Below are 24,907 nucleotides of genomic sequence, written 5' to 3'. Positions count from 1 at the left end.
TGAGTTGGGCAATTTTTGCTGACAATGTCATTTATGTTTTGATGATTTTCACAATTTTTAAGTTTTAAGTGTATGTGAAATTCTTTTCACATTTTTAAAAATATCGAAATTAGCATGTTTCTTTAAGCAACCAACAACATTTGCCCAACTCTAGACATTTGACAGTTATCAACCATGTATGTATCAATTTTTATTTTTCTGTTTTGTTGCATATACAATTTAAATAAACTAATATGGAGCTATTCAAGTTCTCCCCTTAAAAATTGTTAAAAAATAACTACATCATTTTACACAATTTTTTTTAACATAAGCATTAGGTAATAATTATTTGTATTTTTTGTGTTCCCATCTAACAGCTTTTTCGATTGATTCAAAAGTATTGTTTATAAAAAAACATTTCTTACATCAAAACTCTTAAACAATTTTTGCAAATTTATTCACCATTTGCCTTATCGATTTTCGGAAGTTATAAATAATAACTAACGCAACTAGAATACCAGTTAGAAATCTACAACATTTTTGACTTTAAAAAAGTAATGTTATCTGTGAACCTTGAGTAATGATTGTGTATATCAAAAGAAAAATGCATATAATGGGCTGAATTGGTAAAACTCATTTAGTTTTTGATTGCGCTATATTTCGATGACTATTACAATGTGATTTATTTCTGAAGCTTTTTGCTTAACATGACATTTGCTTTATTTATTCTATTATTTTTTGCATATATTTATAAATGCCATGAAGCTGGACATATTAATAGAAGCAAAACATAAAATTATATATTCGAAAATCAAATTTAGAACATTTAATCGTATTCCTTTGCGAGTAATTTTTCATGCATATATAAAGTGCAGTTTTATGAATTTCATTTTTGGTTTTCCTAATAATTAACGGTTGTTTACCTGACTCACAACACTTGCAAATACAACACGACAAGTTATGCCTTTTAACAAATCTATAATATACATGCGTATTTGTCTATAAACACATATATGTGTAGTTAGTTAATTACATTCATAGCAGTGTAGTTCCGACAATCATTTTATATACTCATATATAGCGTATTTGAATTCTCCCTTTAGTTTGCAAGTAAAAATGTTTGCATTACCTAAACTATTCGTTTAGTTCAATATTCCATTTTTAATTGATCAATAGGTCTTCTAATTAATTGTAGAAAGGAGCTGTGAGTCTCGGATACTACTATCTTCTATCCTGCATGACCACCTGCTTTAGGGCGCCCGCTCGTACGCTTGATTTAACCTCGTGTCCGCCCAGGGAGGCGGTTCCATCGCGAGCGATGTACAGTTGAAGGCCTGAGGCTAAAAACAGAATGTTGTAATTATTTACCCAAAAGCATTAGGGAACTTACTTTCTGCGGACTCCTCCAGCTGATCGAGTTTAGTATCCTTTAAAATCTCATCAATTAACGAGTCTGGATTCACCCGTGTCTCCTCCACTCGGTCGGAAACACGTGGCCCGTCATCGAGCGCACCCTTTTTGCGCTTCTCACCGCTGCTTTTCGTCCGATCAAGGGATCCCGTCTCACTAATAACTAACGAACCGGAGCTGGGATTCCTGAATGAACGAAATGAGGAAATTAAACTTAAATTGATAGCAAAAAGTAAGCACATGAAGATATTCAAATAATAATAACAATAATCTTAATTGTAATTACGAAATTACTAATAACTTGCAAAATAAACAAGAAAACAAAAGCACGTGCAATATCATGGCAAAACAATACAAGGTTTGCACATTGGTTGGTTATACCATGCCAAATAAATACGGAGCCTTTAATAAATGAATGAATACGCTTATGCAGGGCATGTGCAAAATCTTTTAATGGTATTAAATCAGTAAGATAATTTGTTGATAAATTTGTATATAAACCATAAATATATTTATTTGTCTGGACTATTTTCATAAAAAGAAACGTAAAAACAAACTATAAAAATAGAATATACATTATCCGTGAATTCGGGGACAAACAACTACTTATTCTAAACATCTTAAGCATAATTTGCTAAAAGTTGTTTATTTACAAATTAAAAAATTGCTTTTAACATAAAAAATTTTTAATTCGGTATGCTACTAGAATATAAAGCTCAAACTATCTGCTTCCTGCGAAAAAAGTTCACAATTTTTAAAACGATAATATTTCTGCTGAAGCATGACATTACAACTAAAAAGCTCAAAGTACGAAGGTGAACATATAAAAATTAAAAACTTCAAATAAACCCACATCATTGTGATGCTAGGCCGGCGAATGATTTGGGTGGTGGCTAGAGGTGAAAGTGTTGCTCCGGAAACGGACATAGTAGTTGCCGAGGCCAATGCAGAAGCCTCTGCTGCAGCTGCCGACGTGGAAAGGAGAAGAGAGGCGGCCGACGGATTAGAACGGATGCTACAAGCGTCTGTGGGACTGGCGGCCATCGAGCTAATGGCATCGCCTGACATGACGTTGCCTAACCGGGGGCTGCTACCATGACCGTTGGGTGATCCCTCTGTCATCTGCGGTTGATGGTTTGCTGAGTCCACTGTGTCCTGTCCACTGCCTGTGTTACATTGGAAGGTAATGACTGCTCCGCTGCTGCTGCTGTTGCTGCCATTTGACGAGGAGGCCGAGTGGTTTGAGTGTATACTGGCCAAAGTTCCACAAGGTGATGAATTGGATCCAAAAAAACTATTAGTTCCTGCCGCACTGGGCTGCTGTTGTCTGTTGTTGCTTGCAGCACCTATGTTGCTGTTCTGTCCTGCAGTGGTGCTATTTCCATCAAAGAGCCGACGAGGAACTCCACTGAAGTTTCTGAATGAACGCGTCCATAAATGCGAATATTTGTTTTAGACACAGAACATTACAGCCATATAAAAACACGTACTAAGAACTAATAAAAGCGTTTAACATTTCTTAACACATGGTAGTGAAAACATAAAAAAAATCGAACAAACAAATAACATATTACTTAATATGTTACTTCCTAAGATGAAGCCAATGAGCTTAGCAAATGTGTTTTCCGTCACATAAGAGCGTTTGGCAAACGCTACAGGGTTAGGGTTATCTTATGCAGTATATATGCATATGATTTTCTTTCGGATGTCAGCATGTCGATTTAAAAAAAATAAAATTAACAAGAAAAAATACAAAATTCGGCAAGCCGAAATATTACGAGTTTGAGTAAAGACTCACTAATTTATCCTAATATATACAAAATATGAAATGAAAATAAGAGAGTAGGTAGCAGTCGAGTTTATCCACTAAATACCCATTACCAAACAAGTAGAAAAGCGACTGTTGCCCACAGTGGCCATGAGCGCCACCTTGCGGCGATCACATTTTTTGCATTCGATTATAACTTATTATTCGTTTTCAATGTAGATCAATAGAAATTAGCAGAGCAAGTAATAATAATACAATTATTATTTCCTTTTGAAAGATATTCTTCTGCTCGTAGACTATAAAAAATATTTGGGGGACTTAAACCGTTCTTTTTATAACCGTACCAGGTATCCGACCTTTTAAAATATACCCTAGGCGATTCGATCATGCCATGCCCGTCTGTCTGCTCGTATGTGACGCTCTGATCTGGAGAGTTGACATTAGGCATACAGATTCTAGTGACGCCTACGCTGTGCAAGTCGGTTTCAAAACCAACAAGCCACCCAAAACTGCCACGCCCCCTACTTTTGAAATATTGTTTGATTTCTGTTATTTTTTGTTTTCTTGTAAATTTCTATCGATATGCCGAGGAAATTTGGAAATTTCTCGATCTCGTATATATTTTTGATCAGAAAATTTATCTGACCATGTTTGTTTGTACGTTCTTCTGTCGTATGAACGTCGCAGTACTATAACAGCATGGATCACGCTTGCAACGCTTGTAATTTTTAAGCGCAACCGCGCGTAATATTTTAGGCAAATCGATTAACTATATATAGTAGTTTACTGATGTTCAAAGGTGTGGACCAAAAGAAGCCTAAGCCTAGCTATATTTTAACTACATTTTAAAGCCGCTATGTACATTTATATTCACGAGGACTACAAACTTTTTTATTGATTTCTTGATTTGGGCTGTTTTTTTTAAATATACGTCTTCCGTTTTGGATTTTCAAAACATTATGTTCATTCAAACCGTTTCTATTATTTCCAAATCCCTCGTAAAGCGACTCATACTACAGTGACCTTATGAATTTATTATGTAGATTGTGCTTGCTCGAGCAAAATATGTCGCTGAAATGTTTTTTATTTTTGTGGTGACAAAAATTGAATGAATTCATTATTGAGAACTATGAATGAGAACTAATGTTTACTATAGCTCAGTTATCACGTAATAAAAAATAGGAATGGCTTGATTGGGTGATTAATATTGTGATTAAAGTGGAACAGTCAGTCGCAAATGAAATACTGTACAACCATCTATCCAATGAAACCTTTTTAAACAGCTTAAAACTATCTTTAAATGTAGTAAAACCCAAAAATAACTCAACAAAAGCCAAACATGATTAGTGCAAATTCCAACAAAACAGAAGTAAAACAAACATCCAACGAAAAAAACAGTGTAAATATTAAACGAAAACGATATCAGCAGTATGGGGTAGTGGACCAATACCAGGGACCAATGGTAATTCCTAGACTAGGTCCTGAAAACGACGTCTTAGACTAAACATTAAGAAAAACAGTTTAACAGTAACGGATACATTTTAAAAAGTAACGAGTAACGCTCTGGATTCTATATTTAGTGTTCGACTAGTTATAGTACTTTTTAAGTGAATTTACTGAATGAATTTTTGTTATTTTAACGCGACGCACCTCATTAGTTCATAGGCAGCATTCGTGGAATGTGGTCTCACGGCGAACGAATCCTGAGTAGCCAGAGGCGTCGAAGAGCTGCCTTGCTGCATGTTACGCCGATAAGCTCGCTGAAAGGGGGTACGGGACATAAAGGACATTGAGCTGTTGAATGGCTCTGACGGCGAGTCCACGACATCGTAGGTAAGTAGACGATTGACGTAGCTGCTGCCCAGGACCGGCTTCTCTGCAGACTGGACGAGACGCGAGAAATTTGGCTTTCGCTCGGTAGTTGGAGTGAGGAAGGGGTCAGGCTCAATGCGGTCGCTCACAATGTCCTGTATTGTACCCATTGAACGCATCTTCTGAATGGGATAGTGCATCGATTGCGGACTCTCGTTGCCGTCCTGCCCGATGAACTTGGCATTACCGACTTTAATATGATGATGATTCTGGTGGCTCAAATGCTTCACATACATCTTCGTCGCCGACCCGTTCGATGTGTTGGAGTTCTTCCGTAATTGATGGTGCTGTTGGAAGCGCATTCGCTCTTCGAGCGACTGTTCGTGCATGCGCTGAAACTCTTCGCGAACGGACTGCTCCGCATAGTGGTCAAAACAGAGGTTGTTTAGCGACTTCATTTTGGGGATCTGCGCATGTTCAGCTAGTTGCTTTAGACGGCGCGGTGAATTGCGGTCCAGTTCCATAGAAGCCTTGTGAAACTCCATCTCCAGAATGGAGAGATTCTCCATCGACTTAATCTTGGCCACACGGGGCGTATGAAAGTTTTCCTCCAGGCCAGAATCATTGTCGCCCGAATCGTCGTTAAGACACTCGTCTGTATCGCTCGCCTCTCCACTGTGGGACGGAGATCCGGCACTGCGATAAGTAGAGCTGGGAGTACCACTACAGCATGCTCCCATCGGTTGGAAGAACGGAGCTGCATGTTCTGCAATCGGAGTGCGGAAGTCTTCAAAGGCCAACTTTTGAGAGTTGGTCATGGTGGCGTTTGGAGTCTGGTAAAGCTGTTCATCGCTAGCGTATTCAACAGTGGTGCTGAGACTGAGATGTGTATGAACACGATGGCTTTGGGCTACTACCACTGGCACTCTGTTACATAGTTGATGCTCATCTCCCTTCTGGCTGTGCTGTCGGCTGCGTGGTATATTCAATTTCATGGCATTAATTGCTCTCTGATTGAGTCTATTAAGTAGAGAAACGGATTTTCTAAAGCGACTGTAGTTTTTTGTCATATATTTCGAGCGCAGGCAGTCGTTTATTGAAATTGTATTTAAAGATGTAATTTTTGGTTGGTTAGTTGGCCATTTACCCCATTTTGTTATATATAAAACATAATGTTAGTTAAAAAGGGAAAGACAGAAATTATTAAAAAAGCATAATTAATACAACAAATAACGTAAGTCTAAATTATAAGTAAAAGTAAAAGGAACAAAAACCAAAAGTTCTCTAAGACCATGTGATGAAATAAACAAAAACCAACATTTTAGGTGTTTAGTATTTATGGTACCCTAACCAGACTTGCTCAGGCAACTGATCTACAATAATATTTTAAGCTGCACTACTTTTAGAAACTGTAGGAAATAAGAAGACTTATACACCGCTTAAATAAGTATACTCCTTTTTATTCTTGGTCTTGCAAATTCATTTAAGCAACTCTCTGGCTGAAGGTGCAAGGGAATATAGAGGTTACGTTAAAAATGTACCTCCTGTGGTTTTTGAATTAAGCCCAGTACTTAGGCGAACAGAACCTGGCCCAAAAATAATATACTATGTTTAGCCATTGTATATTTCTTGGTGGCCAATATACGGTCTCACCAAAATAAATAACTGTTAGGAACTCAAATGTAAGCGTGGACATTATAATTAATAAAAATTGAAACAACTAGTAGCTGCTGTCGCTGCAGCATTATTTATGAATGATCAAAACTCATTTTCAAATTTGATTCAATGCAAACAAAACGCGGCGCCACAACCAATTGTAATCAAAATCTTACAATTTGATAAAGCCAGTTTTTTTTACTGTAGTTGCTAGAAAATATTTTAAGCACTCGGTTTTTTACATAACCCTTATGAAAAATTTGTCCGTTCTAGGCTTGAACAAAAGTACTTAATAGTATGTTCGTAGCTAAAGTGACTTAAAGGATATAGGACTTAATATAGTTAATGGATAATTATTTCAGCGAAACAAAATCAAAGCCAAGCAAAATATATTAGGCAGTAAAACATAATATACATAGACGTAAAATAAAATGGTTTAAGAATATACCATTTTCAAATATGAATGAAGACTTATTTGTTAGAAGTTCTATCTTAAATTAATTTTTACTATTCAGTTTATGAAATATTTTTTTAGTACAGAATGCAATGTTTAAACTAGTAAGGACATACATGCCACATATGATTTTCATTTATTTCAGTATTTTTGCGATAGGTAAAAGTTTTAGACACAATTAAAGTAGGCTGTTAAATAACGCCTTAGCACTTATATTACTTATTGATGTTTGAGTTATATAAGAAATGATATGTAGATATCGATTATTCGAATCTTTGGCAAAATATGTCAAAAGTAATAATACAAGAAAATAGTTCAAAGCTTTTTACATAATATAAGTGATTTTAAAAATTGTCTTGTTGACTTACCTAGCATGTCCCGAATCACCCTCAGAACTTTGCCTTGAGTGTTGACTGTGCGAAAAACTACTATAACCCGAACCTTTTGACATCTATTTCGGAAAACATTAAGAGAATCAAGTATTTGTCAACTCAACTGATGCAACTCTTTACTTACTTGACTAGTATTACTGGAATTTCTTGAATGACCCATTTCTATGAGGGTGGCGTTGCCGGCGCCAGAAAATCCAATACCCCCTCCTGTTGTTCCATAATTGTTGCTGCCAATGATTCCCAGTACCGGCAGCGGCTGGGTCACAGGACTAATAGGATTAGCTACGACGACTGAGGCATACTGCTGGAGATTATCCGTGGGCAACGTTAACCCGGATTCCGAGGACTCCGACAAGCCGGAGTCCGTCACAATAGCTGCTATCAAAGCCTGGTTATCGATATCTGTAAGTATTGCTGAAGTAAAATTATGGTTAAAATGTTTCTTTGTACCGACTAAACAGTATATGCTTGATTGTGAGTGAACATAGCTTGCGCATCTGCATGCAAGAGCCACTAGTGACGAAGTGCACCAGAAAAGTTCGCGAAGGCAACTACATTATATATACGGCAAAACGAATATACCAATCAAAAACTATTCCAAGACAAAACAAATTTAATAATTTATGTAAAGAGAGATAAAAGTTTTTAGTTGTTGTGTTCGAGAGTGATAAAGAAAGACTAATACATTGAGCAGTACATTATGGGCAATTTATTTTTGAAAGTGTTAAAGACCACTCGTTACAAAAGGTTTTTGTACCCGTTACACTACACTTTTCACCGAATCTAATATACCTTTATATCATCAACTGGTATAAGAAGAAGAGCACCGATCGAAAGCGATTATTTCAAATACATGGATAATGGATATTTTTCTAGAAACAAGACTGATTTCCAACTACTACTTACCCTCCTCCTTTGTGGTGGAAACGGGTCGCGTTCCGGGTAGCGACTGATTGCCGGGGATGCCGCCCAAAGTGGCTCCACTACCGCCCAAGGGAACGGATGCACCACCGCTTCCACTACCTATACTGGGCAGAGCGGTAGCTGTCGGAGTTTGCAGACCTACTCCAGTAGCTGCATTGGAAAAGTCATCCATTGAAGGCTTGCTCTGCTTGCTTTTCAGATTTGGCGTGGGTCTGAAGATAAGGTGTATTATAAATAGTATTAGGGTTTCAAAAGAAATTTCTTACGCTTTGAACAGAATATCACCGCTAAGCATATGCATCTTGATGCTCACTCGCAACATCGAGTTATCTAGGCGATGTCTTGAGTCATAGCCCTCTAGGAGAAACCGACGGGAGGTGAGGCCGGCTCCAGCGAATTCGGCCAGATTGAGGTCGATAAATCCAAGCTTATAGTAGCTTCGGCCGCCCTTCATTTCTTTGCGTATTGATATACGCAGGTGACAGGGATCTAAAACGCCGGTTGAGGCATTCGCGCTCATCTTGCAAGGAAACTCAAAGCTGCGGTTCCATTCTACTCGATGATTTCGCACATCCTCGCTGGAAAAAGGAGTTATTATATCTGAACAATTTCCACGAATTTAATGAGATCTTACCGACTACTGTACTCCTGAAAGGAACCTCCATCGAGTAACCGTATCTTTGCGAACAACACCTCATTAACCAGGGCCACCTCTACCAAATCCTGCAGCTGCACTTCAACGTTAAACTTGTACTTCTTCTTTTTCATCATAAAGGCCATGCCAGGGGCGCTAGGCCCAAGTAGTGTCATTAATTTCCGTCTAACAATGTAAGTTTATTCGCCCTCCCACCACAAAATGAATGAAGAGCCCTCAGCGGTTGTGCGAAACCGCCTTACTTAGCCTTTGAATCAGTGGATTGGTCTGGTACGGTTACAAAATCGCTGAATTTTTCTTTCTGAAATTTTTAGATTATCCGTTTTTTTGGGCTGGTTCCTTTGCTATTGCTTTCATTGTCGACTTGTCTTGTGTAAAGGGTCCAGTTAGCTTCAACTCTGCAAGTAAATAAAAACAAAGATAACAAAGTTTCTTAGCGACGAAAACTAATTTAACCTCAAAATGGAAAGCCAGGCAATCAAAATTCACTAACATTTGAATATTTATCCGTCCTGGCAAGTGTGGCAAATGATAGATGTGGCAAACAGTTCAGCAATAAACGACACCTAGATAAGTATTCTTCCTACATTTTGATCTGACATGTTTAAATACGCTTTTACTTAATTGTATACTGTTATATTTGGCGGTGGACAAACGTATTTTTCTAAAATTCGTTCATAGTCAACGCACTCATCCAAAGTAAGGAAAAGCATAGCATAGGAATTCACCGATTTTAAATGTAATATACATAAATGGAAAAACATTAAATATCTATGGAACATGATTACAAATATGTGTTCTTCATACTCTAGCAATACCTAAAAATACAGTAGAATCCGGTTATAGCGACTTTCAAGGGACCGACGATTTTACGTCGTTATACTCGGAAGATTCAAAAAAATTTAATTTAATAACATGGGTTTTTCATAGGCTCACCAGCTTCCAAGCGCCAAATAATTGGCATTTTTCTTCGACGGAGAAGCATTTTTGTTTTAAAGACATTTTGTGGGCCTAATGCACAAGTGGCGAGCTTAAACTGAATGAGCTCATCATGCGCATTTAACTAACATTTGGCGAATTTACGCATTAAGTTCTATTGGAAAAAAGCTGAAAAAACTATAAGTATAGTATATCTGCACACGCACGCTGTAAACATTTGATTTTTTTTTTTGTAATTATTTTAAATAATTACTGTAAATTATTGTAAATATCTTTCTGTATTTTTTTTTTTGCACGTCGCAATATCCGGTTGAAATATAAAAAATCTCGTCGGTATAAGCGGTTTGTCACTAAAAACGGAGACGTCCTTTCATATAACTTTGTATGGGGACCAACCAAGCCATCGAGTTTCCGTCGCAATAACCGGACTGACGCTATAAGCGGAGTCGTTATAACCGGATTCTACTGTATTTTTGTAAGTTAACGAACAGAAAGATTTTCTTTGTATATACCGATTACAAGGAAAGTAGAAGTGCATATATGAAGATTAGTTAAATATATAAGATTAGTTGAAAATGATGTAAGAAGTTAAAGAAAGGGCATCCCCGGCAAAAATCTTACTAAAATTACTCTTGTTCTAGCCATATACTGCATACTGCATATACCGTAGACTATAGCATTTGCGAGTAAAAGTTATTTAAATTAATTTTCATGAATGCCGTTTCTTCTAAATTTGTTTTTGCATTTTCTACACAATAATCAACAGTTATGGTTTTATAATTTTCTTTTTGTGTTGTTTATATTACAAATATTTAATTTTCAAGACTTATTATACCCGTTACTTGTAGATTAAAAGGGTATACTACTGGCCGTATGAGCGTCATTAGGCATGTAGATTGCAGAAATTGAACGCAGCGCAAGCTTTTTATTGATGCTGCTACGTCAACTATAAAGCCCAAAACTGCCCATTTTTGGATATTATTTTTTTTTTATTATATTAACCTTGTAAATTTCTAAAAACTTTTCCTTTAATTGTTGTTTTTCTATCAATATGCCAGAAAATGTTGCAATTTCGCGTTCGAACTTCTACTAGCTGATTACCGGGTATCTGATAGTCGGAGAACTCGACTATAGCGTTCACTCTTGTTTCTTTTCCTGTCATTTATTTTCAGGTAATTCAGGACTCGGCTGTTGATACTGATCAAGATAATATACACTTTATATGGTCGTAACAGTCTCCTGTACTGCGTTCTCGGTTTAGTGCGGTTGTGAATATTGGAATATTTTAAAACAAATTTGCACTTGCATCCCTAAAATCTCTACATACAGTTGCGGAGACATTAATAGCACCATAAGCACATTTCGTGTTTGTCCCAGCGTTTCTGTATTTTCTGACACTTTTTCATCATTTTACTCACTAAACTTAAATTCTACAATGATTTTCAATCGAAATAACAAAATTAGTAACAGATCTAATGGATATTTTAAAAATAATTGGCAAAACAAAAAGAAAACCTTCAAATTTAGGCGATAACAAAAATAGCACTTTTTTTCGTAGTTTGCTAAAACTAAGCAAAAAAATAAAAAAAGAATTCAACAAATGGATAATATCTTAAGAACTATGTTTAAAGAATCTTAATATTTGGTTGCGTGACCTTTGTTGGCGATGACAGCTGCGCATCGTCCTGGCATGGAGTCCACCAAGTCCTGGCACCGTTTTTGAGGAATTTCGCTCCATGCATCCTTGACCACACCCCAAAGTTCCTCGATATTATTGGGTTTGGCTTCAGAAACCTTTTTTTTCACGTCCGCCCAAAGGTTTTCGATTGGATTCAAGTCGGGTGACTGAGCAGACCATTTCATTACTCTGATCGATTTCTGCTCAAACCACTTTCGAGCTTTCTTGCTCATGTGTTTTGGGTCGTTACCTTATTGAAATGTCCAAGCCAACGGCATTTCATCCTCGGCATACGGCAGCATCACATTTTCCAGGATATCTGTGTAAATATGCTGATCCATGATGCTTTGAATCCAATGGATCGGACCTACTCCATAGTATGAAAAGCACGCCCATACCATTATGTTTGATCCTCCGTTCTTTACCGTCTTAGAGGTGAAGCGAGGATTATATTCAGGTCGTGGTGGACGCCGAACATAAGACCGAGAGCCTTTTCCACCAAACAACACAATTTTGCTCTCATCTGACCACAAAATGTTGCGCCACTTCTCCACAGGCCAATCCTTGTGTATCTTGGCATATTCCATTCGCTTTGCCACATGCTTCACAGTCAAAAGCGGGACTTTTCTGGGACTCCACGCATTAAAGTTGTTTTGTCTTAAGCGTTTGCATACTGTTTTCACGCTTTCAGCTATCTGAAGCTCCTTCTTCAGTTCCGTCGCCGGCTTAAAAGGCTCCTTCTTGCTTTGCCGAACCAAGCGCTTGATCTCCAAGTTGGACATTGAGGGCTTTCTTCCACGAGTTTCGTTCTTTTCGACAAACAGCAGTGCGTTGCGGATCATTTTGTTTGAACAACCGAAAATTCGATCAATTTTAGCGTAGGTTTTACCTTCAGAGACCATGTTTTTAATCAAACTTCTTTATTCGACGGTACAATGCTTTCCGCGACCCATGACTAGAGAATTTTTGGTCTTCGTTTGGAAAAAATTCAATTAAAACCTTTAATGCAACTCCTTTTTTCAAAATTTGTCGAAAAAAAACCCAAAACAATCACTCCTATTAATTTTATTCAGCAAATACGTGGTCAGTGCTAGTTTTGTTACCGCCTCATTTCGGGCGCTTTTGCAGAAAGTGCCCAAAAACAAAAAGAACCGTTACATTGAGAGAGTAAAAATTTCTTGCTCAGAGAGACAACATAATGTACTTATTATTCATGCAATCTGACTTTAAAAAAAATAAACATTCAATCATTTTTTTTAGGAAATAAACTTTCCACCTGCAGTCGTGCTATTTTTTTAGCCGCAGCTGTAAATACAGGCATAAAGAGAGAGGCGGACATGGACCGATACCGATTCCTTTAGGTTTCCTGGCTTAAGATGTATGGAAGTTTGTATTTTATATATCTAAACGTGATTTTGTTAGAAAATCATTTATCATTATCATTTCGTTATAGATTTTGTTAAAAAAAAATACTATTCATTTTGAAATAAATAATTTTTAAATGGGCAGACTAATAGCCATTAAGCTATAGAGTTAGTATTTCTAACAATATGTAAGTTCGGCAAGTAAATAAACTAAATAAATAAATAAATAAATTAAATAAACAATTACATTTCGTGTGTGTAAACGATTGCGTTATAATTTATAAATTCTCTATCCACAACAAAGATTTAAAAATTCATAGATTCGTTCAACCGACTTATGCTTCCAGCCCCACAATTAATATTTATTCCCAGGTAGGATATCTAAGTTGTGATCAACATTTTTATAGGATGTTAGACATTGGAAAAACGAATAATAAAATAAAAAAATTTCAATAATTTTGTCAAAACTGTGGGTGTGGCAGTTTTTTGCGGTTTGCGGGAGTTAGAGGGAGCGTAGCAACATGGGCCAACAAAATTGCACTGTGCCTATGTCTGCTTAATCTGCATGCTCAATCTCAATTTGTAGCTTTTATAGTTCCTCAGATCTCGACTTTCATACGGACAGACAGAAGAAAATGGAGAGATCGTCTCCGCTTTTGATTGTGATCACGAATTACTGATATAGTGGTAGAGAGATTAGAGTAGAAACTAGTTTAGATCGCATATACAACGTTCTATTGCATTATAATTTTAATTTTAAGGAAAAATATTTTACAAGTAATTAATTAAATACACAATTTAAAATTAAGGCTGCGATGTGCGCAAATTTAAGATAATAAAATTCAATTTGATAAATATTCCGTTATAAATGTCACAAGCTACAATAATTTGAGCAATAAGTAAATATGTAGTAAATTGTGTTATCGATATCTAGTTGCACTTAAAACACTTAGTCAGCTCTTCCAAGAAAGTGTTTATACAATCCTGTGTACCCAGTAAAGATAAGATAAGACAAACAATTAGCGCAAACAGCTTGAAATCAAACAATGATAATAAAAAATTAATAATTATAACCAGGCTAACCACTTTTATTGTATGAAGAACTTCGCGTTGAAGCGAATGTCAAAACATTTCATGGATAAAGATGAAAAACAACAAAAATATCATATTTACACATGACAAACTTTATCGACATTGGCTTTGTATTTATAATGGAAAAACAAGGTTCAGATATGACAAACGAAAAAAAAAATTAAAACAAGATATATTAAACCTCTATTCAGAGGTAAATATGTATTTTAAGCATACGACAAGAACTATGGTTTTTCTTAGCATATCATTTAATATGCATTCGATGTATCGAATGTCACAACTAACCGATATTTCGAACTAATCGATATTTCTTTTATTTATTTTTGGGTTTGTCTCGTGAACGTCTCGTCTAACACGACTTTTTAAACCGAGTGTTCGCAATAAAATGCCTCGCATGCGCTCCCGCACTAAAAAGACGGACACTCACATAACCACCCAACGAGAATGTTTAAAATCAATGAACTCAACATTTTCAAAATGTTTAGTTATCAAGTTTAGTTTAGGGTATTAGAGTATAGAGTATTAGATTTATTTTATTACTTTGTAAATATTAAAGTTGTCAGCATTAATTAACCTAACTTTTCAAATTACTAATTATCTCATTTTTCCAAGTTTATGTGCCGATTATTATAAAAACAAATTAATAAGGAAATACATGCTTGTTTTTATATTATACATATACAGCATATTTTTAGTTGTACTGTACTGTATATACCATATTCTATATTTTTTTAATTCTTAATTTTTCGACAACCCTTGCTCCAACCGCGGAAATAAAGTTATACTTTATTAAATCCTTAAAAAGTTTATATACCCGTCCCAAAGGCACTAGTGATTCCTGCAAACGAGCCGTCTACAGGTGAGTGAATGAATTTTTCCTCCAACACAATGATCCCCCATTATCCGGTTAGACCCAATTTGGAGTGGAAAGACTCATTTGACGAGTAGACTGGCCACAACACACAAACAAAACTAAAATGCCGTTTAAAGTTGTAGAAAATCAATAAAGTTGTGTTTTCGAGTTTGCTGTCGTTTTAGTGTGCGGTTTGGAGTGGGAACCCTTTGGGTCCTCTCAGATGGCAAGAAAATGGAGAAAGTGACTTGATTTGCCGATAGGCAGCGCAAAACCATTATATGAACCATTTATACGGAAGTCAGAAACACTATTCCACATGCTAAAAAAAAGGATGCAAGTTGCTTTGAACCAATAATAATTTTCGGCGACTACCGAATCCGCCTTTGCATAACGACTGTAAAGGACACAAGAGAATGTAACCAGTAGGGCAAACAAGTTATGTAGGTAGTTCAAAAGAATAGGTTTGGATACCCCAGATACAAGACAGTGTTCTCATTAGCAAAAATACTAACAAAATAACAATAAATAACAATAAAAATTAAAAAAAAGAACGCTATAGTCATGTTGGTTAACTATAATATGTATATAAGATACACGTTAATTAGCTGGTTGGAAGTCAGGGGAGAAATATCAAAATTTGGTTGGCAGATCCAAGATAGTTGATAGGCGTCGCTATATTTGAAACAAACTTGCACAAATGAGGGTCTCTAGAATCTGCGTACTTTATGGGTCCTATATTTTAAGAGAACTCGACGCCCATACGCGGACATGGACAGATGGACACGCTGAGTGGTTCTGACCAATACCATAAGAAATACACGGGAGAAGTAAATTCTATGTTTCAAATTTCAAAAATTCGATTATACCGAACCCAGCTTTTTTGAGCTAACGACTCGGTTATAGATTCTGATCAATAATATATTATTTAGAGCTTTATCACTCATACAGTCGGAAACGCTTCCTTCTACCTGTTACATATATACTTTTCAACGAATCTGCTATGTAATCAAATGTAAATTAGAAAAAAGTAGTTTTACAAAATTAATTTTCGCATTGGTGACTTAAATTATCAAGCTGAAGGCTTGGCGGTAAGTATCTGATAACAGGGAGAAATTCGATCCGTGTAAGTCTTTCAAAAGTTATTCTAATAACAGGGTCGAAATTTTTTGGAACATTGACATTTCCCATTTTTTACGGTTTGTGGGCCCATTCGAACGCCAATAAAGTAGGGTTTTAATACCAACTCTCTAGCTAGCATTTACTTATACCAATAAAAGCTATATTTTATAGGGTCAACAAAAAATTTAAAAAAAAAGGTTTACGAATAACATTATTATCTGTGATATGAAAGAAAAGAAAGAACGTCATATAAAAATTGTTTCTGATTTCGAACATGTCTTAGCGACTGTTGAAAAAAGAGCTTTAAACTTGAATTTTACAAACAACAAGAGAGAATGCTATAGTCAAGTTCCCCGACTATCAGATACCAGTTACTCAGCTAGTGGAAGTGCGAACAAAAAATTTCAACAAATCGGTAGAAATTAAGGGAAAAAATAATAAAATGAAAAAAAACTTAAAATGTTTTTAAACGTGTGAGCGTGACAGTTTTGGGCGGCTTGGGGGCATTGGAGTGGGCGGGGCAACAAACTTTAGTTGCGGTTATGTCTCTGAAAGCTGAATGTTTAATCACAACATTTTAGCTTTTGTAGTTCCTGAGATCGAGGCGTTAGTACGGACAGACGGACATGACCAGTTCAACACGGCTGTTGATCCTGATCAAGAATATATATACTTAATATGGTCGGAAACGCTTCCTTCTGCCTGTTACATTGAATTTAAAGAATCTAGTATACCCTTTTACTCTACGAGTAAGGGTATAAAAATAGATAACAATTACAAATACAAAAGCGACATTCAAATCGGCAAACGTTGTCGGACTGGTTCTGCAAGTTCTGCAGTGTAACTCTCTATCTTTTCATCCCATTCCTCACCCTACCTAGCCCTGTAATTTCAGTTGCCCCAAGTGCCCAATATCTGCTTCTAATTATTGAGAAAACAAGAGAGGAAGCTAACTTCGGAAGGCCAAAGAATATTTACCTTTACAATAATTGAATATAAAAAAGTAAGAAGGAACGCTACAGTCGTGTTCCTCGACTAACAGATACCCGTTAATCAGATAGAGAGATTGCGAGCGAGAAAGTTCAACATTCTTGTTGGCATATCAATAGAAATTAAAAAAAATATATATAAAAAAATTTTGAAGGTTATGGGTGGCTTGTGGGCGTTCGAGTAGGCGTGGACAAATTTTTAAGCATATAGAAATTGGAAAGACATAAATTTTTCAAAACTGTTTTTTTTTTGGCGGTAGGTGAGTGTTAGAGTGGGCGTGGCAAACAGTTTTTTCAATTATCAAGACCAATACAAAACTCGGGGAGTATCAAAACATAAGTGGGCGTGGTAGAGTGGGGGTGGCAACATGGGTCAACATGGGTCTGTAATCTGCATGCTTAATCTCATTATAGCTTTTATAGTTCCTGAGATATCGACGTTCATACGGACGGACATGGCGAGATCAAGTCCGCTATTGATCCTGATCAAGAATATATATACTTCATATGGTCGGAACGCTTCCTCCTGCCTGTCACATACTTTTCAACGAACTTAGTATACCCTTTTACTCTACGAGTAAAAGATAGACAGAAATTTCTAAGGCTAGTAATGATCTAAAAAAATTTTTTTAAGAATTTATCAAAATTAATGTCGTGGCAGTTTCGGGCGGTTTTTCGGCATGGCCCAAATGTTTTTTGCAAGTCGATAGAATTTGGAAATTTAAACTATATAAAATAATGGAAGAAGCACCTACATACTATGTAATATATAACCAGAAACCTGGTCTATACCGAATTAGAACACTTGATAATTACAGTAACAAAATTACCGTAACTTTTAAAAAAATGTTTTATATTATTCGTAACGCAGCTGAATGTTCTGATCCGGCCTGAGACTCTAGTTTGCTCGGCTTTAATTCTCATCAATAATTTTACAAATTATCGCAAATGTCTCTTTCACTGCGTCACTATGATACCCAGAAAGTATTCCAAGAATCTCTTATTACATTGCGTGAATTGATATTTTTCGAAAAATAAAATATATACAAATGTACAAACCAAACAAAAATTCATTAAAGTGGTTCATAACCCCCAAACATGAGGTCATATAATGAACGTGATCAATTCTATTTTGTTAGGTTATTTTTTGAGGGCTTATACACTATCTATTTTATTGTTTCTAGTTAGCAAAGCACAGAAAGCCGAAACCGTAGAACTTTCTCCGTTTCTCGATATGGACCCACATGGATATTTTTCACATCCATGAATCTAATTGAGCACATCCTCATTACAGAAGCAGACGAAGTCAGATCTGAACAAGCAATTCAGGGTTGCCCTCCCCCGTTTAACCTCATTGGTGCTGATTTGATTTGATTATGGCAAACATTTTTCACACCTCAGTGCAAAACTAAAATTTCAAAATCCGACAATTGGTTGCTCTTTTTAAAGCTCAGATACAAAACCAACGGTGTGCCACCAAAGATTAAAAAAAAAACTAAAACCGTGGCCTTTTTGAGATTTATTTGGAGGTTTACTATTAATTTCCAATTGCATATAATAGCAATGATAAAAATAGCTGGCTTCAGCAAGCAGAAGTTTAAATAATTAATGTTTAAGTAATTAAATATTAAAGATAAATAGCTGTATACCGAAAAATAACAATTTATAATCCACATCATTTCCTAATGTTTACGATTTTGATCAATTTAAACCCGAATTTATACTGTCAAAAAACATGGTGTATACCGGCAGAACAATTAATTAGTGAGTAATTTTCCAATTGCGTATGAATATCGCATTATCTATAGTCGCATATAGCCGTCCGGAGTTTATTAAATGAAAACCAAAATAATGCATTCTAGTAAAATTTGTGTATACCGAATTAGAATACTTTCTGAAAAATAGCAAAGAAGGTAAATTTATTTTCTTCATATTTTTCTAATTATTCCTATGGAACGGGGTCCGCGTGTCCGTTATGACTTATATACTACTTGCAATAGAAATAAGTCTTTTGGGCAAGTTTTATGCAAAAACCGAGAGGCCAGGCTGAAGGGAAACGACTCGGCGGTTAATGCTGATCAGGAATATACTATATACTTTATGTGGTCGCAATGTCTGACTGAATCAATATACCCTCTGCAAGGGAATAAAAACAAAGAACAAAAGAAGCCAGTACTTATGCGTGTACGTATCTACACATACGTGTATGTTTACCAAAGGAAGTAACACTGTAAGCCTATAGTAAATATATTTACTAAAGTAAAAAGTCCGACTGTTTTGGTGTTTGCTTGCAATACAATTATCTTAATCTGACTTGCCTCTTAGTTGAATTCCGCACACAGTGGGCTTAAGGGTGGGCGTCAACGCTAACGTTGCAAACAGCTGATTATATGGCGGAGAAACAACCGAAATAATATTTAAAATACGCCATTTACACTTGCCGCACAAAACACGGAGCTTCGATGCGAAAAACAGAAATAACACATTAAAATCGAACAAGGTGGTAGCACCAACACAACAGCAGCAGAACACCAATACAACTGCTCCCGAAGGGCGTCGAACGTCGTGCTGCAGTTGTTTGTGCTCTGGAAAATATATCTACATTTGTTGTCGTCCTCGGTGCTGGGATTTCACAATTATTAAAATGCAACTTAGCAACTAACAACAAGATTGTTTTAATCACACACACGCTTTTGTTGATGATGTTGGTTTTTTCACATCCACTTTTCCCAGAACAGAGAAAGAGAAGGCTGCAAATGATGAATATCCGTCGCACAGCGATACAGATTCGTTTTCAGCTCTGCAATTCGCATTTTGCGAATTTCGTTCGCTTGAAACAAAGCGACTGGGAAATCGTATGCCTCACTGCTTTTTTTACAATTTTACTTTTTTACATTTTTCTGGTGAAAAGGCACACAAACGCACACCAGCACAAACATTGACACTAACCACGCACTTGAACGACGCTGCTTACCAAACGCGGCAACTGTAATATCGATTGCCTTCCTTTGCGTTTGTTTTCTTGCAAACTTAAATTTCCTCGAATCCACTGGCGAAAAAAGTAGTTTTGCACTTGTTTAATTAGCAACAGAATACCGATGATGCGCCACCCACGACCAGACCAGTGTGACCACAGTTTACAGTAAGACCACGCGGTAACTATTTTAAAATACCAAGCGAGTATTTATAAGAATATCCCACACATGCTAAAAAAAAATGCTTAATTTATATTTGTTCCTACTATCTGTTACTATTTTAGCACTTCGATTTTAGTTGAGGTAAGCTAAATAAATTACCTTACAATGCCATTGGTTCAGAGGATGGTATTCTATGCCAATTTGCAAAACAAAGGGACACGTATCACTAAACAAGTTCAATTATATATCCAAAATTCAGCATTCACATTAAAATTTTGAACAAAAAATTTTTTTTTTTTTTATAGATTCATATATACATATATAAATTTCCAAAGACTTTTACTATAGTTTCTTTTGAACCCTTTCGACACTATATTTTTTTCGCAGCTTGAAAATTTTTATCTGATGTTAGTATTAAATTTAGAAAATTTTAGAAATGATATTTTGGCTTATAAAAAAAATATGCAAGAATAATCATGTTAACGGTACTTGCTCCTTAAAATAGAATATTAAATCGACTGAAAGATATCCGCCGCATGAGATTTGGTGTATGACTTGCTGCATTGCTTGGTTTGATTTCCGCATCACGGGATTTGATTTTAGAAAAGCTGGACAAAGCATGACCAAGAATACGAAATTTTTTATGAATTTTGAAAACTATATAGTTTAGCTATAAAGCGTTTCCATATATGATAGATGGAATCCTTTAAACTCAGCCTTTTTTTTAGTTTAATACTACTATGTAACCTGTGAGAACAAAAAACAACGGATATCAAAGGAAATAAGTTTTAAACATATGTATACATATATTATTATGTCCTAGGTACTAGGAAACACAAGTGTTATTATAACACCGTGCTAGTCAGCTACATTTTGGACAAGTATTCGTTTAAAGAATTAACTTTTGCTTAACAAGGTTTTCCGAACAGTTGAGGTGTACGAAGAGTACGGCAGCCGCCAAACGAGCTTGCAACTCCTGTTGGCTTAGATCATGTGCCCACTCCACGCGACCCCAGAACTTAAGCTGGTATTCTTCCTCCAGACGTGCCAGGGCCACAGCCTTTTCCACGGTCAGCATCTGCTCGATGACGGCGCAGGCAAGGACAATCGACTTCAAGGTGTCCACCGCGAAAATGAAGCCTGAAGAAAGAGATTTTCAATAGAAGTTGAACCGTAATTAAGGAATGCGTTACCATGTAGTGTTTCCAAACTGTAGGATTGAAAATGCTTTGCGACATTCATTTTATCCTCCTCGCTGACCTGAGGCGGCGTTATGTTCATGGTCTTCTGCAGGTTTGTGTCGTAGCGCTGGTTGAACCATGCGATCACCGGGTCCCATTCGTTAACCTGAAGGTCCTGCAAATCCTTCTCGTCCTGCAAAATATACATATCTGTGGACTCCACTCTAATACTCAATTGATTCACGAACGTCGTACTGGAAGAGCACCGTGTCTGTGCCGATGAAGTTCAGCAGGTAGTTGACCATATCAGGCTTGGACAGGTGATTGGGATTGTCAATGGCCGTGAAGCAGAGCGCGGACAAGTGCATGCGGGAACGCTCAATGTTTTGCTTCTGGGCGTCGAACTCAGTGGCCACAGCTATGGCCAGGGGTTCGCTGCGGACGACGAAGGCTGCGCCCTTGGGCGTTTTCAGCTTTCGGTGATCCAATACCACTTCATAGCCGCTGTCGCCGCTCAGTACGGAAGTTTTCTTGTAGAACCGCTTGGGTGCAGAGGCTGAAGGAGAAAAACCGCCCGCCAATCACCGGCATGTTATGAAATGGCTCGGCGTGCTACAAAAATTTTATGTTTCGGCTTACCGTAGTGCCGCACAGTGGAACTGCCCGCGGCTACTTTCCACTGGCTGAAGTTGGTCAACCGGAGGGCTCGGATGGCAGTGCCCACATGCTTTCCGTTCATTTCGAGAGTTTGCCTGCTTGATCCTATTCAGCAGCTGAAATTTAGCTGCTAAACAGCAGAGTTCAGTTTTCAGTGTGGCTGTAGAACTTTTTCCTTAAATCTCAAATAAATCAGTCGAATGTACTGTTCTTTTTATATACTTACTATCATCTGGGGTATTCCATTTGAGCTGTTTGTAGCCTGTAACAGCTTCTAATCTAGTAGCTATTTACACTTGGCGAATTCCATGGGTCTCTTTTACCAATATACATACATATATACATACATTCGCGGTATTATTAAAACACTCGAGCGCATTGTCACATTATTTGCTCTTATTAATTGCAGACTATTCGAAAGATGCAATTACTAAGGAAAATGTATGATAAGATTTTATAAAAAATTTTATAAATTTTATAAAAAATCAATTATCTAAATTGTGTCTGTATACCAAAAGGTTAAAAAAAAACAAGATATAATGCCTTAGCCGAGTTCCTCGACTATCAGATACGCGTTACTCAGCTAGTGGAAGTGCTAACGAGAAATATCAACATTTTCTGGAATATCATTAGAAATTAAGGAAAAAAAATAAAATGAAAAAAATTTAAAATTTTTTCTAAAGTGTGCGATTTGTGGGCGTTGAGTGGGCGTGGCAAAAATTATTTTGACAAATATATAGAAATTTACAAGATGTATAAAAAGTGAAAAAATAACACATTTTTCAAACGTGTGGGCGTGATAAATTTGGGCGGCTTGTGGGCGTTGGATTGGCAAAAATCTATATATATGTATGTACATATACATAAAAATCTATTTGGCAAATCTATTGAATTTTACAAGACTATCTAAATATGGAAGTGCTCGATTAAATTTTGCCGTGCTCAATGCTTAGTGTTACAAGAACCATTTAAACCGTTGTAAGTTCCAGTTCGCGCAGGATCCAAAGCAGTTTTATAACGCAAATCAGTTTCTTACCCTTCCTCGTTATGTTTTTAAAAATACTACTGTGAAAATACTACGAAAGTTCACTGCTTTACGATCTTCAGCGTGTTAAGCCTGTCTATTCGGCAGGTCCCGGCGGAATTCCTAGCTGTGCTCTTTGCGGAAGCCTTGTGCAAGGCTCTAGTAAATCCTTTTACCTTATCTCTGGAGTCTTCACAATTCCCCCATATATGGAAAAAGTCATTTGTGATCCGTTTCCATAAAAAAGGTAATGAATTGGATGCAAGCTATTAAAGAGGAATCTCTAAAGTGTCGGATATCCCTAAGCTTATTGAAAATGTTATCACTCCTCATTTGCAGCATCGGTTTTATGAAACGCAGATCAACAACCACTAATTTGGAGCTAACTTCCTTCCCAATACAGGGCTTTAGAAATAATGTGCAAACATATGACTTTAGTAATGCATTTGACTCTGTTAATCATTCACTTTTGGTTAGGAAACTTGATTTATTAGGTTTCCCTGTTGATCTTCTTAATTGGATTTTAAGTTATCTAAATGGCAGGACGCGACGGGTCCTCTTTAAAAATTCGTCCTGCAAGGGCGACCTTCCTGGTAATATGAGGACATTTCCAGCCATTCGGAGTTACATTGTGATCTAGATAGCTTTCAAATATGGTGCCGTGATAACGTACTAAGCTTTAATGGCTCCAAGTGTAAAGTTATGCTCTTTTATCGTGTCAACCCAAGACACGCGACTTACACTCTATATGGGTACTCTTTAGACAGAATAACAGGAGTATGCTTCGTGTTATAATAAGGTGTTTACAAAATTTAATGATCCCTAGATGACCAAAACCTTATTCATTTAGTTGAATGACTCCTACAGAGTATTATGTTCTAATCCTAACTCTCTCCGCTCTTAAAGCAATCAATACTAACTTTTTTAACACATAATTAAATCTTACTAATATTTACATGTTTCCTCGTTTCTTTACTATTTCCTATACCGCGTCTTTCTTTTCGCGAATCGAGCCGTACGATACACTGCAGTGCCCCTCGGTCAGTTGGGCGGGAGTTATGGAAATGGGAAATGTTGAAATAGTTTCTTAATTTTTTTTTTAAAAAACCTTAAAATGAAAAATGTAAAACCAGAAATCATTAGTTAAACCACAAAAAAAAAACGGGTGTAGCCGCAGTGTTATCCGTTACCAGCTAATGAGAGTGCGAAGAAGAAGTTTCAGCATTCATTTGCCAATCTATAATCGGCAACGAAATCAAATTGTCTTTGAGATTTGTGGGCTTGACAGCTATTTGTGGCTTGTGGGCGTTTGAATGGCCGTGGCCAGTGTTTTTGATCAAAATTTACAAGACAAATAATAAATGAGCATAGTCGAGTTCCCCGACTATCAGATACCTGTTGCTCAGCTAGGGGAAGTGCGAACGAGAGGCGGTTTGTTGGCGTTAGAGTGGGTGTGGCAACATAATTTAACACACTTGCGCTACGTTTACATATATCTCTGGAATCTGCTTGGCTAATCTCAATTTTCTAGCTTTTATAGTTCCTGAGATCTCGGCGTTCATACAGATGGACCAGATCGACTCGGCTATGGATTCTGATCAAGACTTTATATGGTCGGAAACGTTTCCTTCTGCCTGTTACATACTTTTTAATGAAATATGAAAACATTTTCAAAAGTTCTACGGGAGAATCTTCTGAAATAATCTTTACGAAAATCACCGTGCTTAATTTAAAAAATGTAGCTTTTATAGCTCCCGTAATCACAACGTTCATACGATCGGATATACGAGTACAGACGGACATGACGAGATCGACTCCTGA

General features: G+C 36.7%; 2 protein-coding genes across 12 annotated transcripts; both read right to left on the bottom strand.

The window, feature by feature from the left end:
- Nucleotides 1-643: 643 nt before the first annotated feature.
- On the bottom strand, nucleotides 644-20,266 carry LOC6548857 (protein FAM102A). 11 transcript variants are annotated; one of them, XM_026980060.1, is made up of 10 exons: nucleotides 20,037-20,266; nucleotides 9,030-9,448; nucleotides 8,662-8,973; nucleotides 8,378-8,607; nucleotides 7,596-7,885; nucleotides 7,448-7,530; nucleotides 4,808-5,941; nucleotides 2,243-2,806; nucleotides 1,370-1,575; nucleotides 644-1,319 (listed from the first exon to the last, which is right to left on the bottom strand). In XM_026980060.1, exons 2-10 carry the CDS (start codon nucleotides 9,203-9,205, stop codon nucleotides 1,201-1,203), a joined length of 3,114 nt encoding a protein of 1,037 aa, XP_026835861.1. In that variant the 5' UTR covers nucleotides 9,206-9,448; nucleotides 20,037-20,266; the 3' UTR covers nucleotides 644-1,200. The 11 variants fall into 11 exon arrangements, with proteins under 11 accessions (XP_026835861.1, XP_026835853.1, XP_026835851.1 ...); XM_026980052.1 differs by lacking the exon at nucleotides 2,243-2,806 and adding an exon at nucleotides 19,406-19,469 and having other exon boundaries at nucleotides 4,808-6,022; nucleotides 20,062-20,266; XM_026980050.1 differs by lacking the exon at nucleotides 2,243-2,806 and having other exon boundaries at nucleotides 4,808-6,022.
- A 730-nt stretch (nucleotides 20,267-20,996) lies between these two features.
- On the bottom strand, nucleotides 20,997-22,250 carry LOC6548858 (ATP synthase mitochondrial F1 complex assembly factor 2). The gene is made up of 4 exons (XM_001974010.3): nucleotides 22,045-22,250; nucleotides 21,654-21,961; nucleotides 21,418-21,598; nucleotides 20,997-21,364 (listed from the first exon to the last, which is right to left on the bottom strand). The coding sequence occupies exons 1-4, from the start codon at nucleotides 22,142-22,144 to the stop codon at nucleotides 21,114-21,116; spliced, it is 840 nt and encodes a 279-aa protein (XP_001974046.1). The 5' UTR covers nucleotides 22,145-22,250; the 3' UTR covers nucleotides 20,997-21,113.
- Nucleotides 22,251-24,907: the final 2,657 nt, after the last annotated feature.

The sequence above is a fragment of the Drosophila erecta genome, unplaced genomic scaffold, assembly GCF_003286155.1.
Source record: "Drosophila erecta strain 14021-0224.00,06,07 unplaced genomic scaffold, DereRS2 tig00000092-arrow-pilon, whole genome shotgun sequence".
Taxonomy (NCBI): domain Eukaryota; kingdom Metazoa; phylum Arthropoda; class Insecta; order Diptera; family Drosophilidae; genus Drosophila; species Drosophila erecta.
Note: the sequence above shows the minus strand (reverse complement) of the source record. Positions and strands in the feature narration are given on the sequence as shown.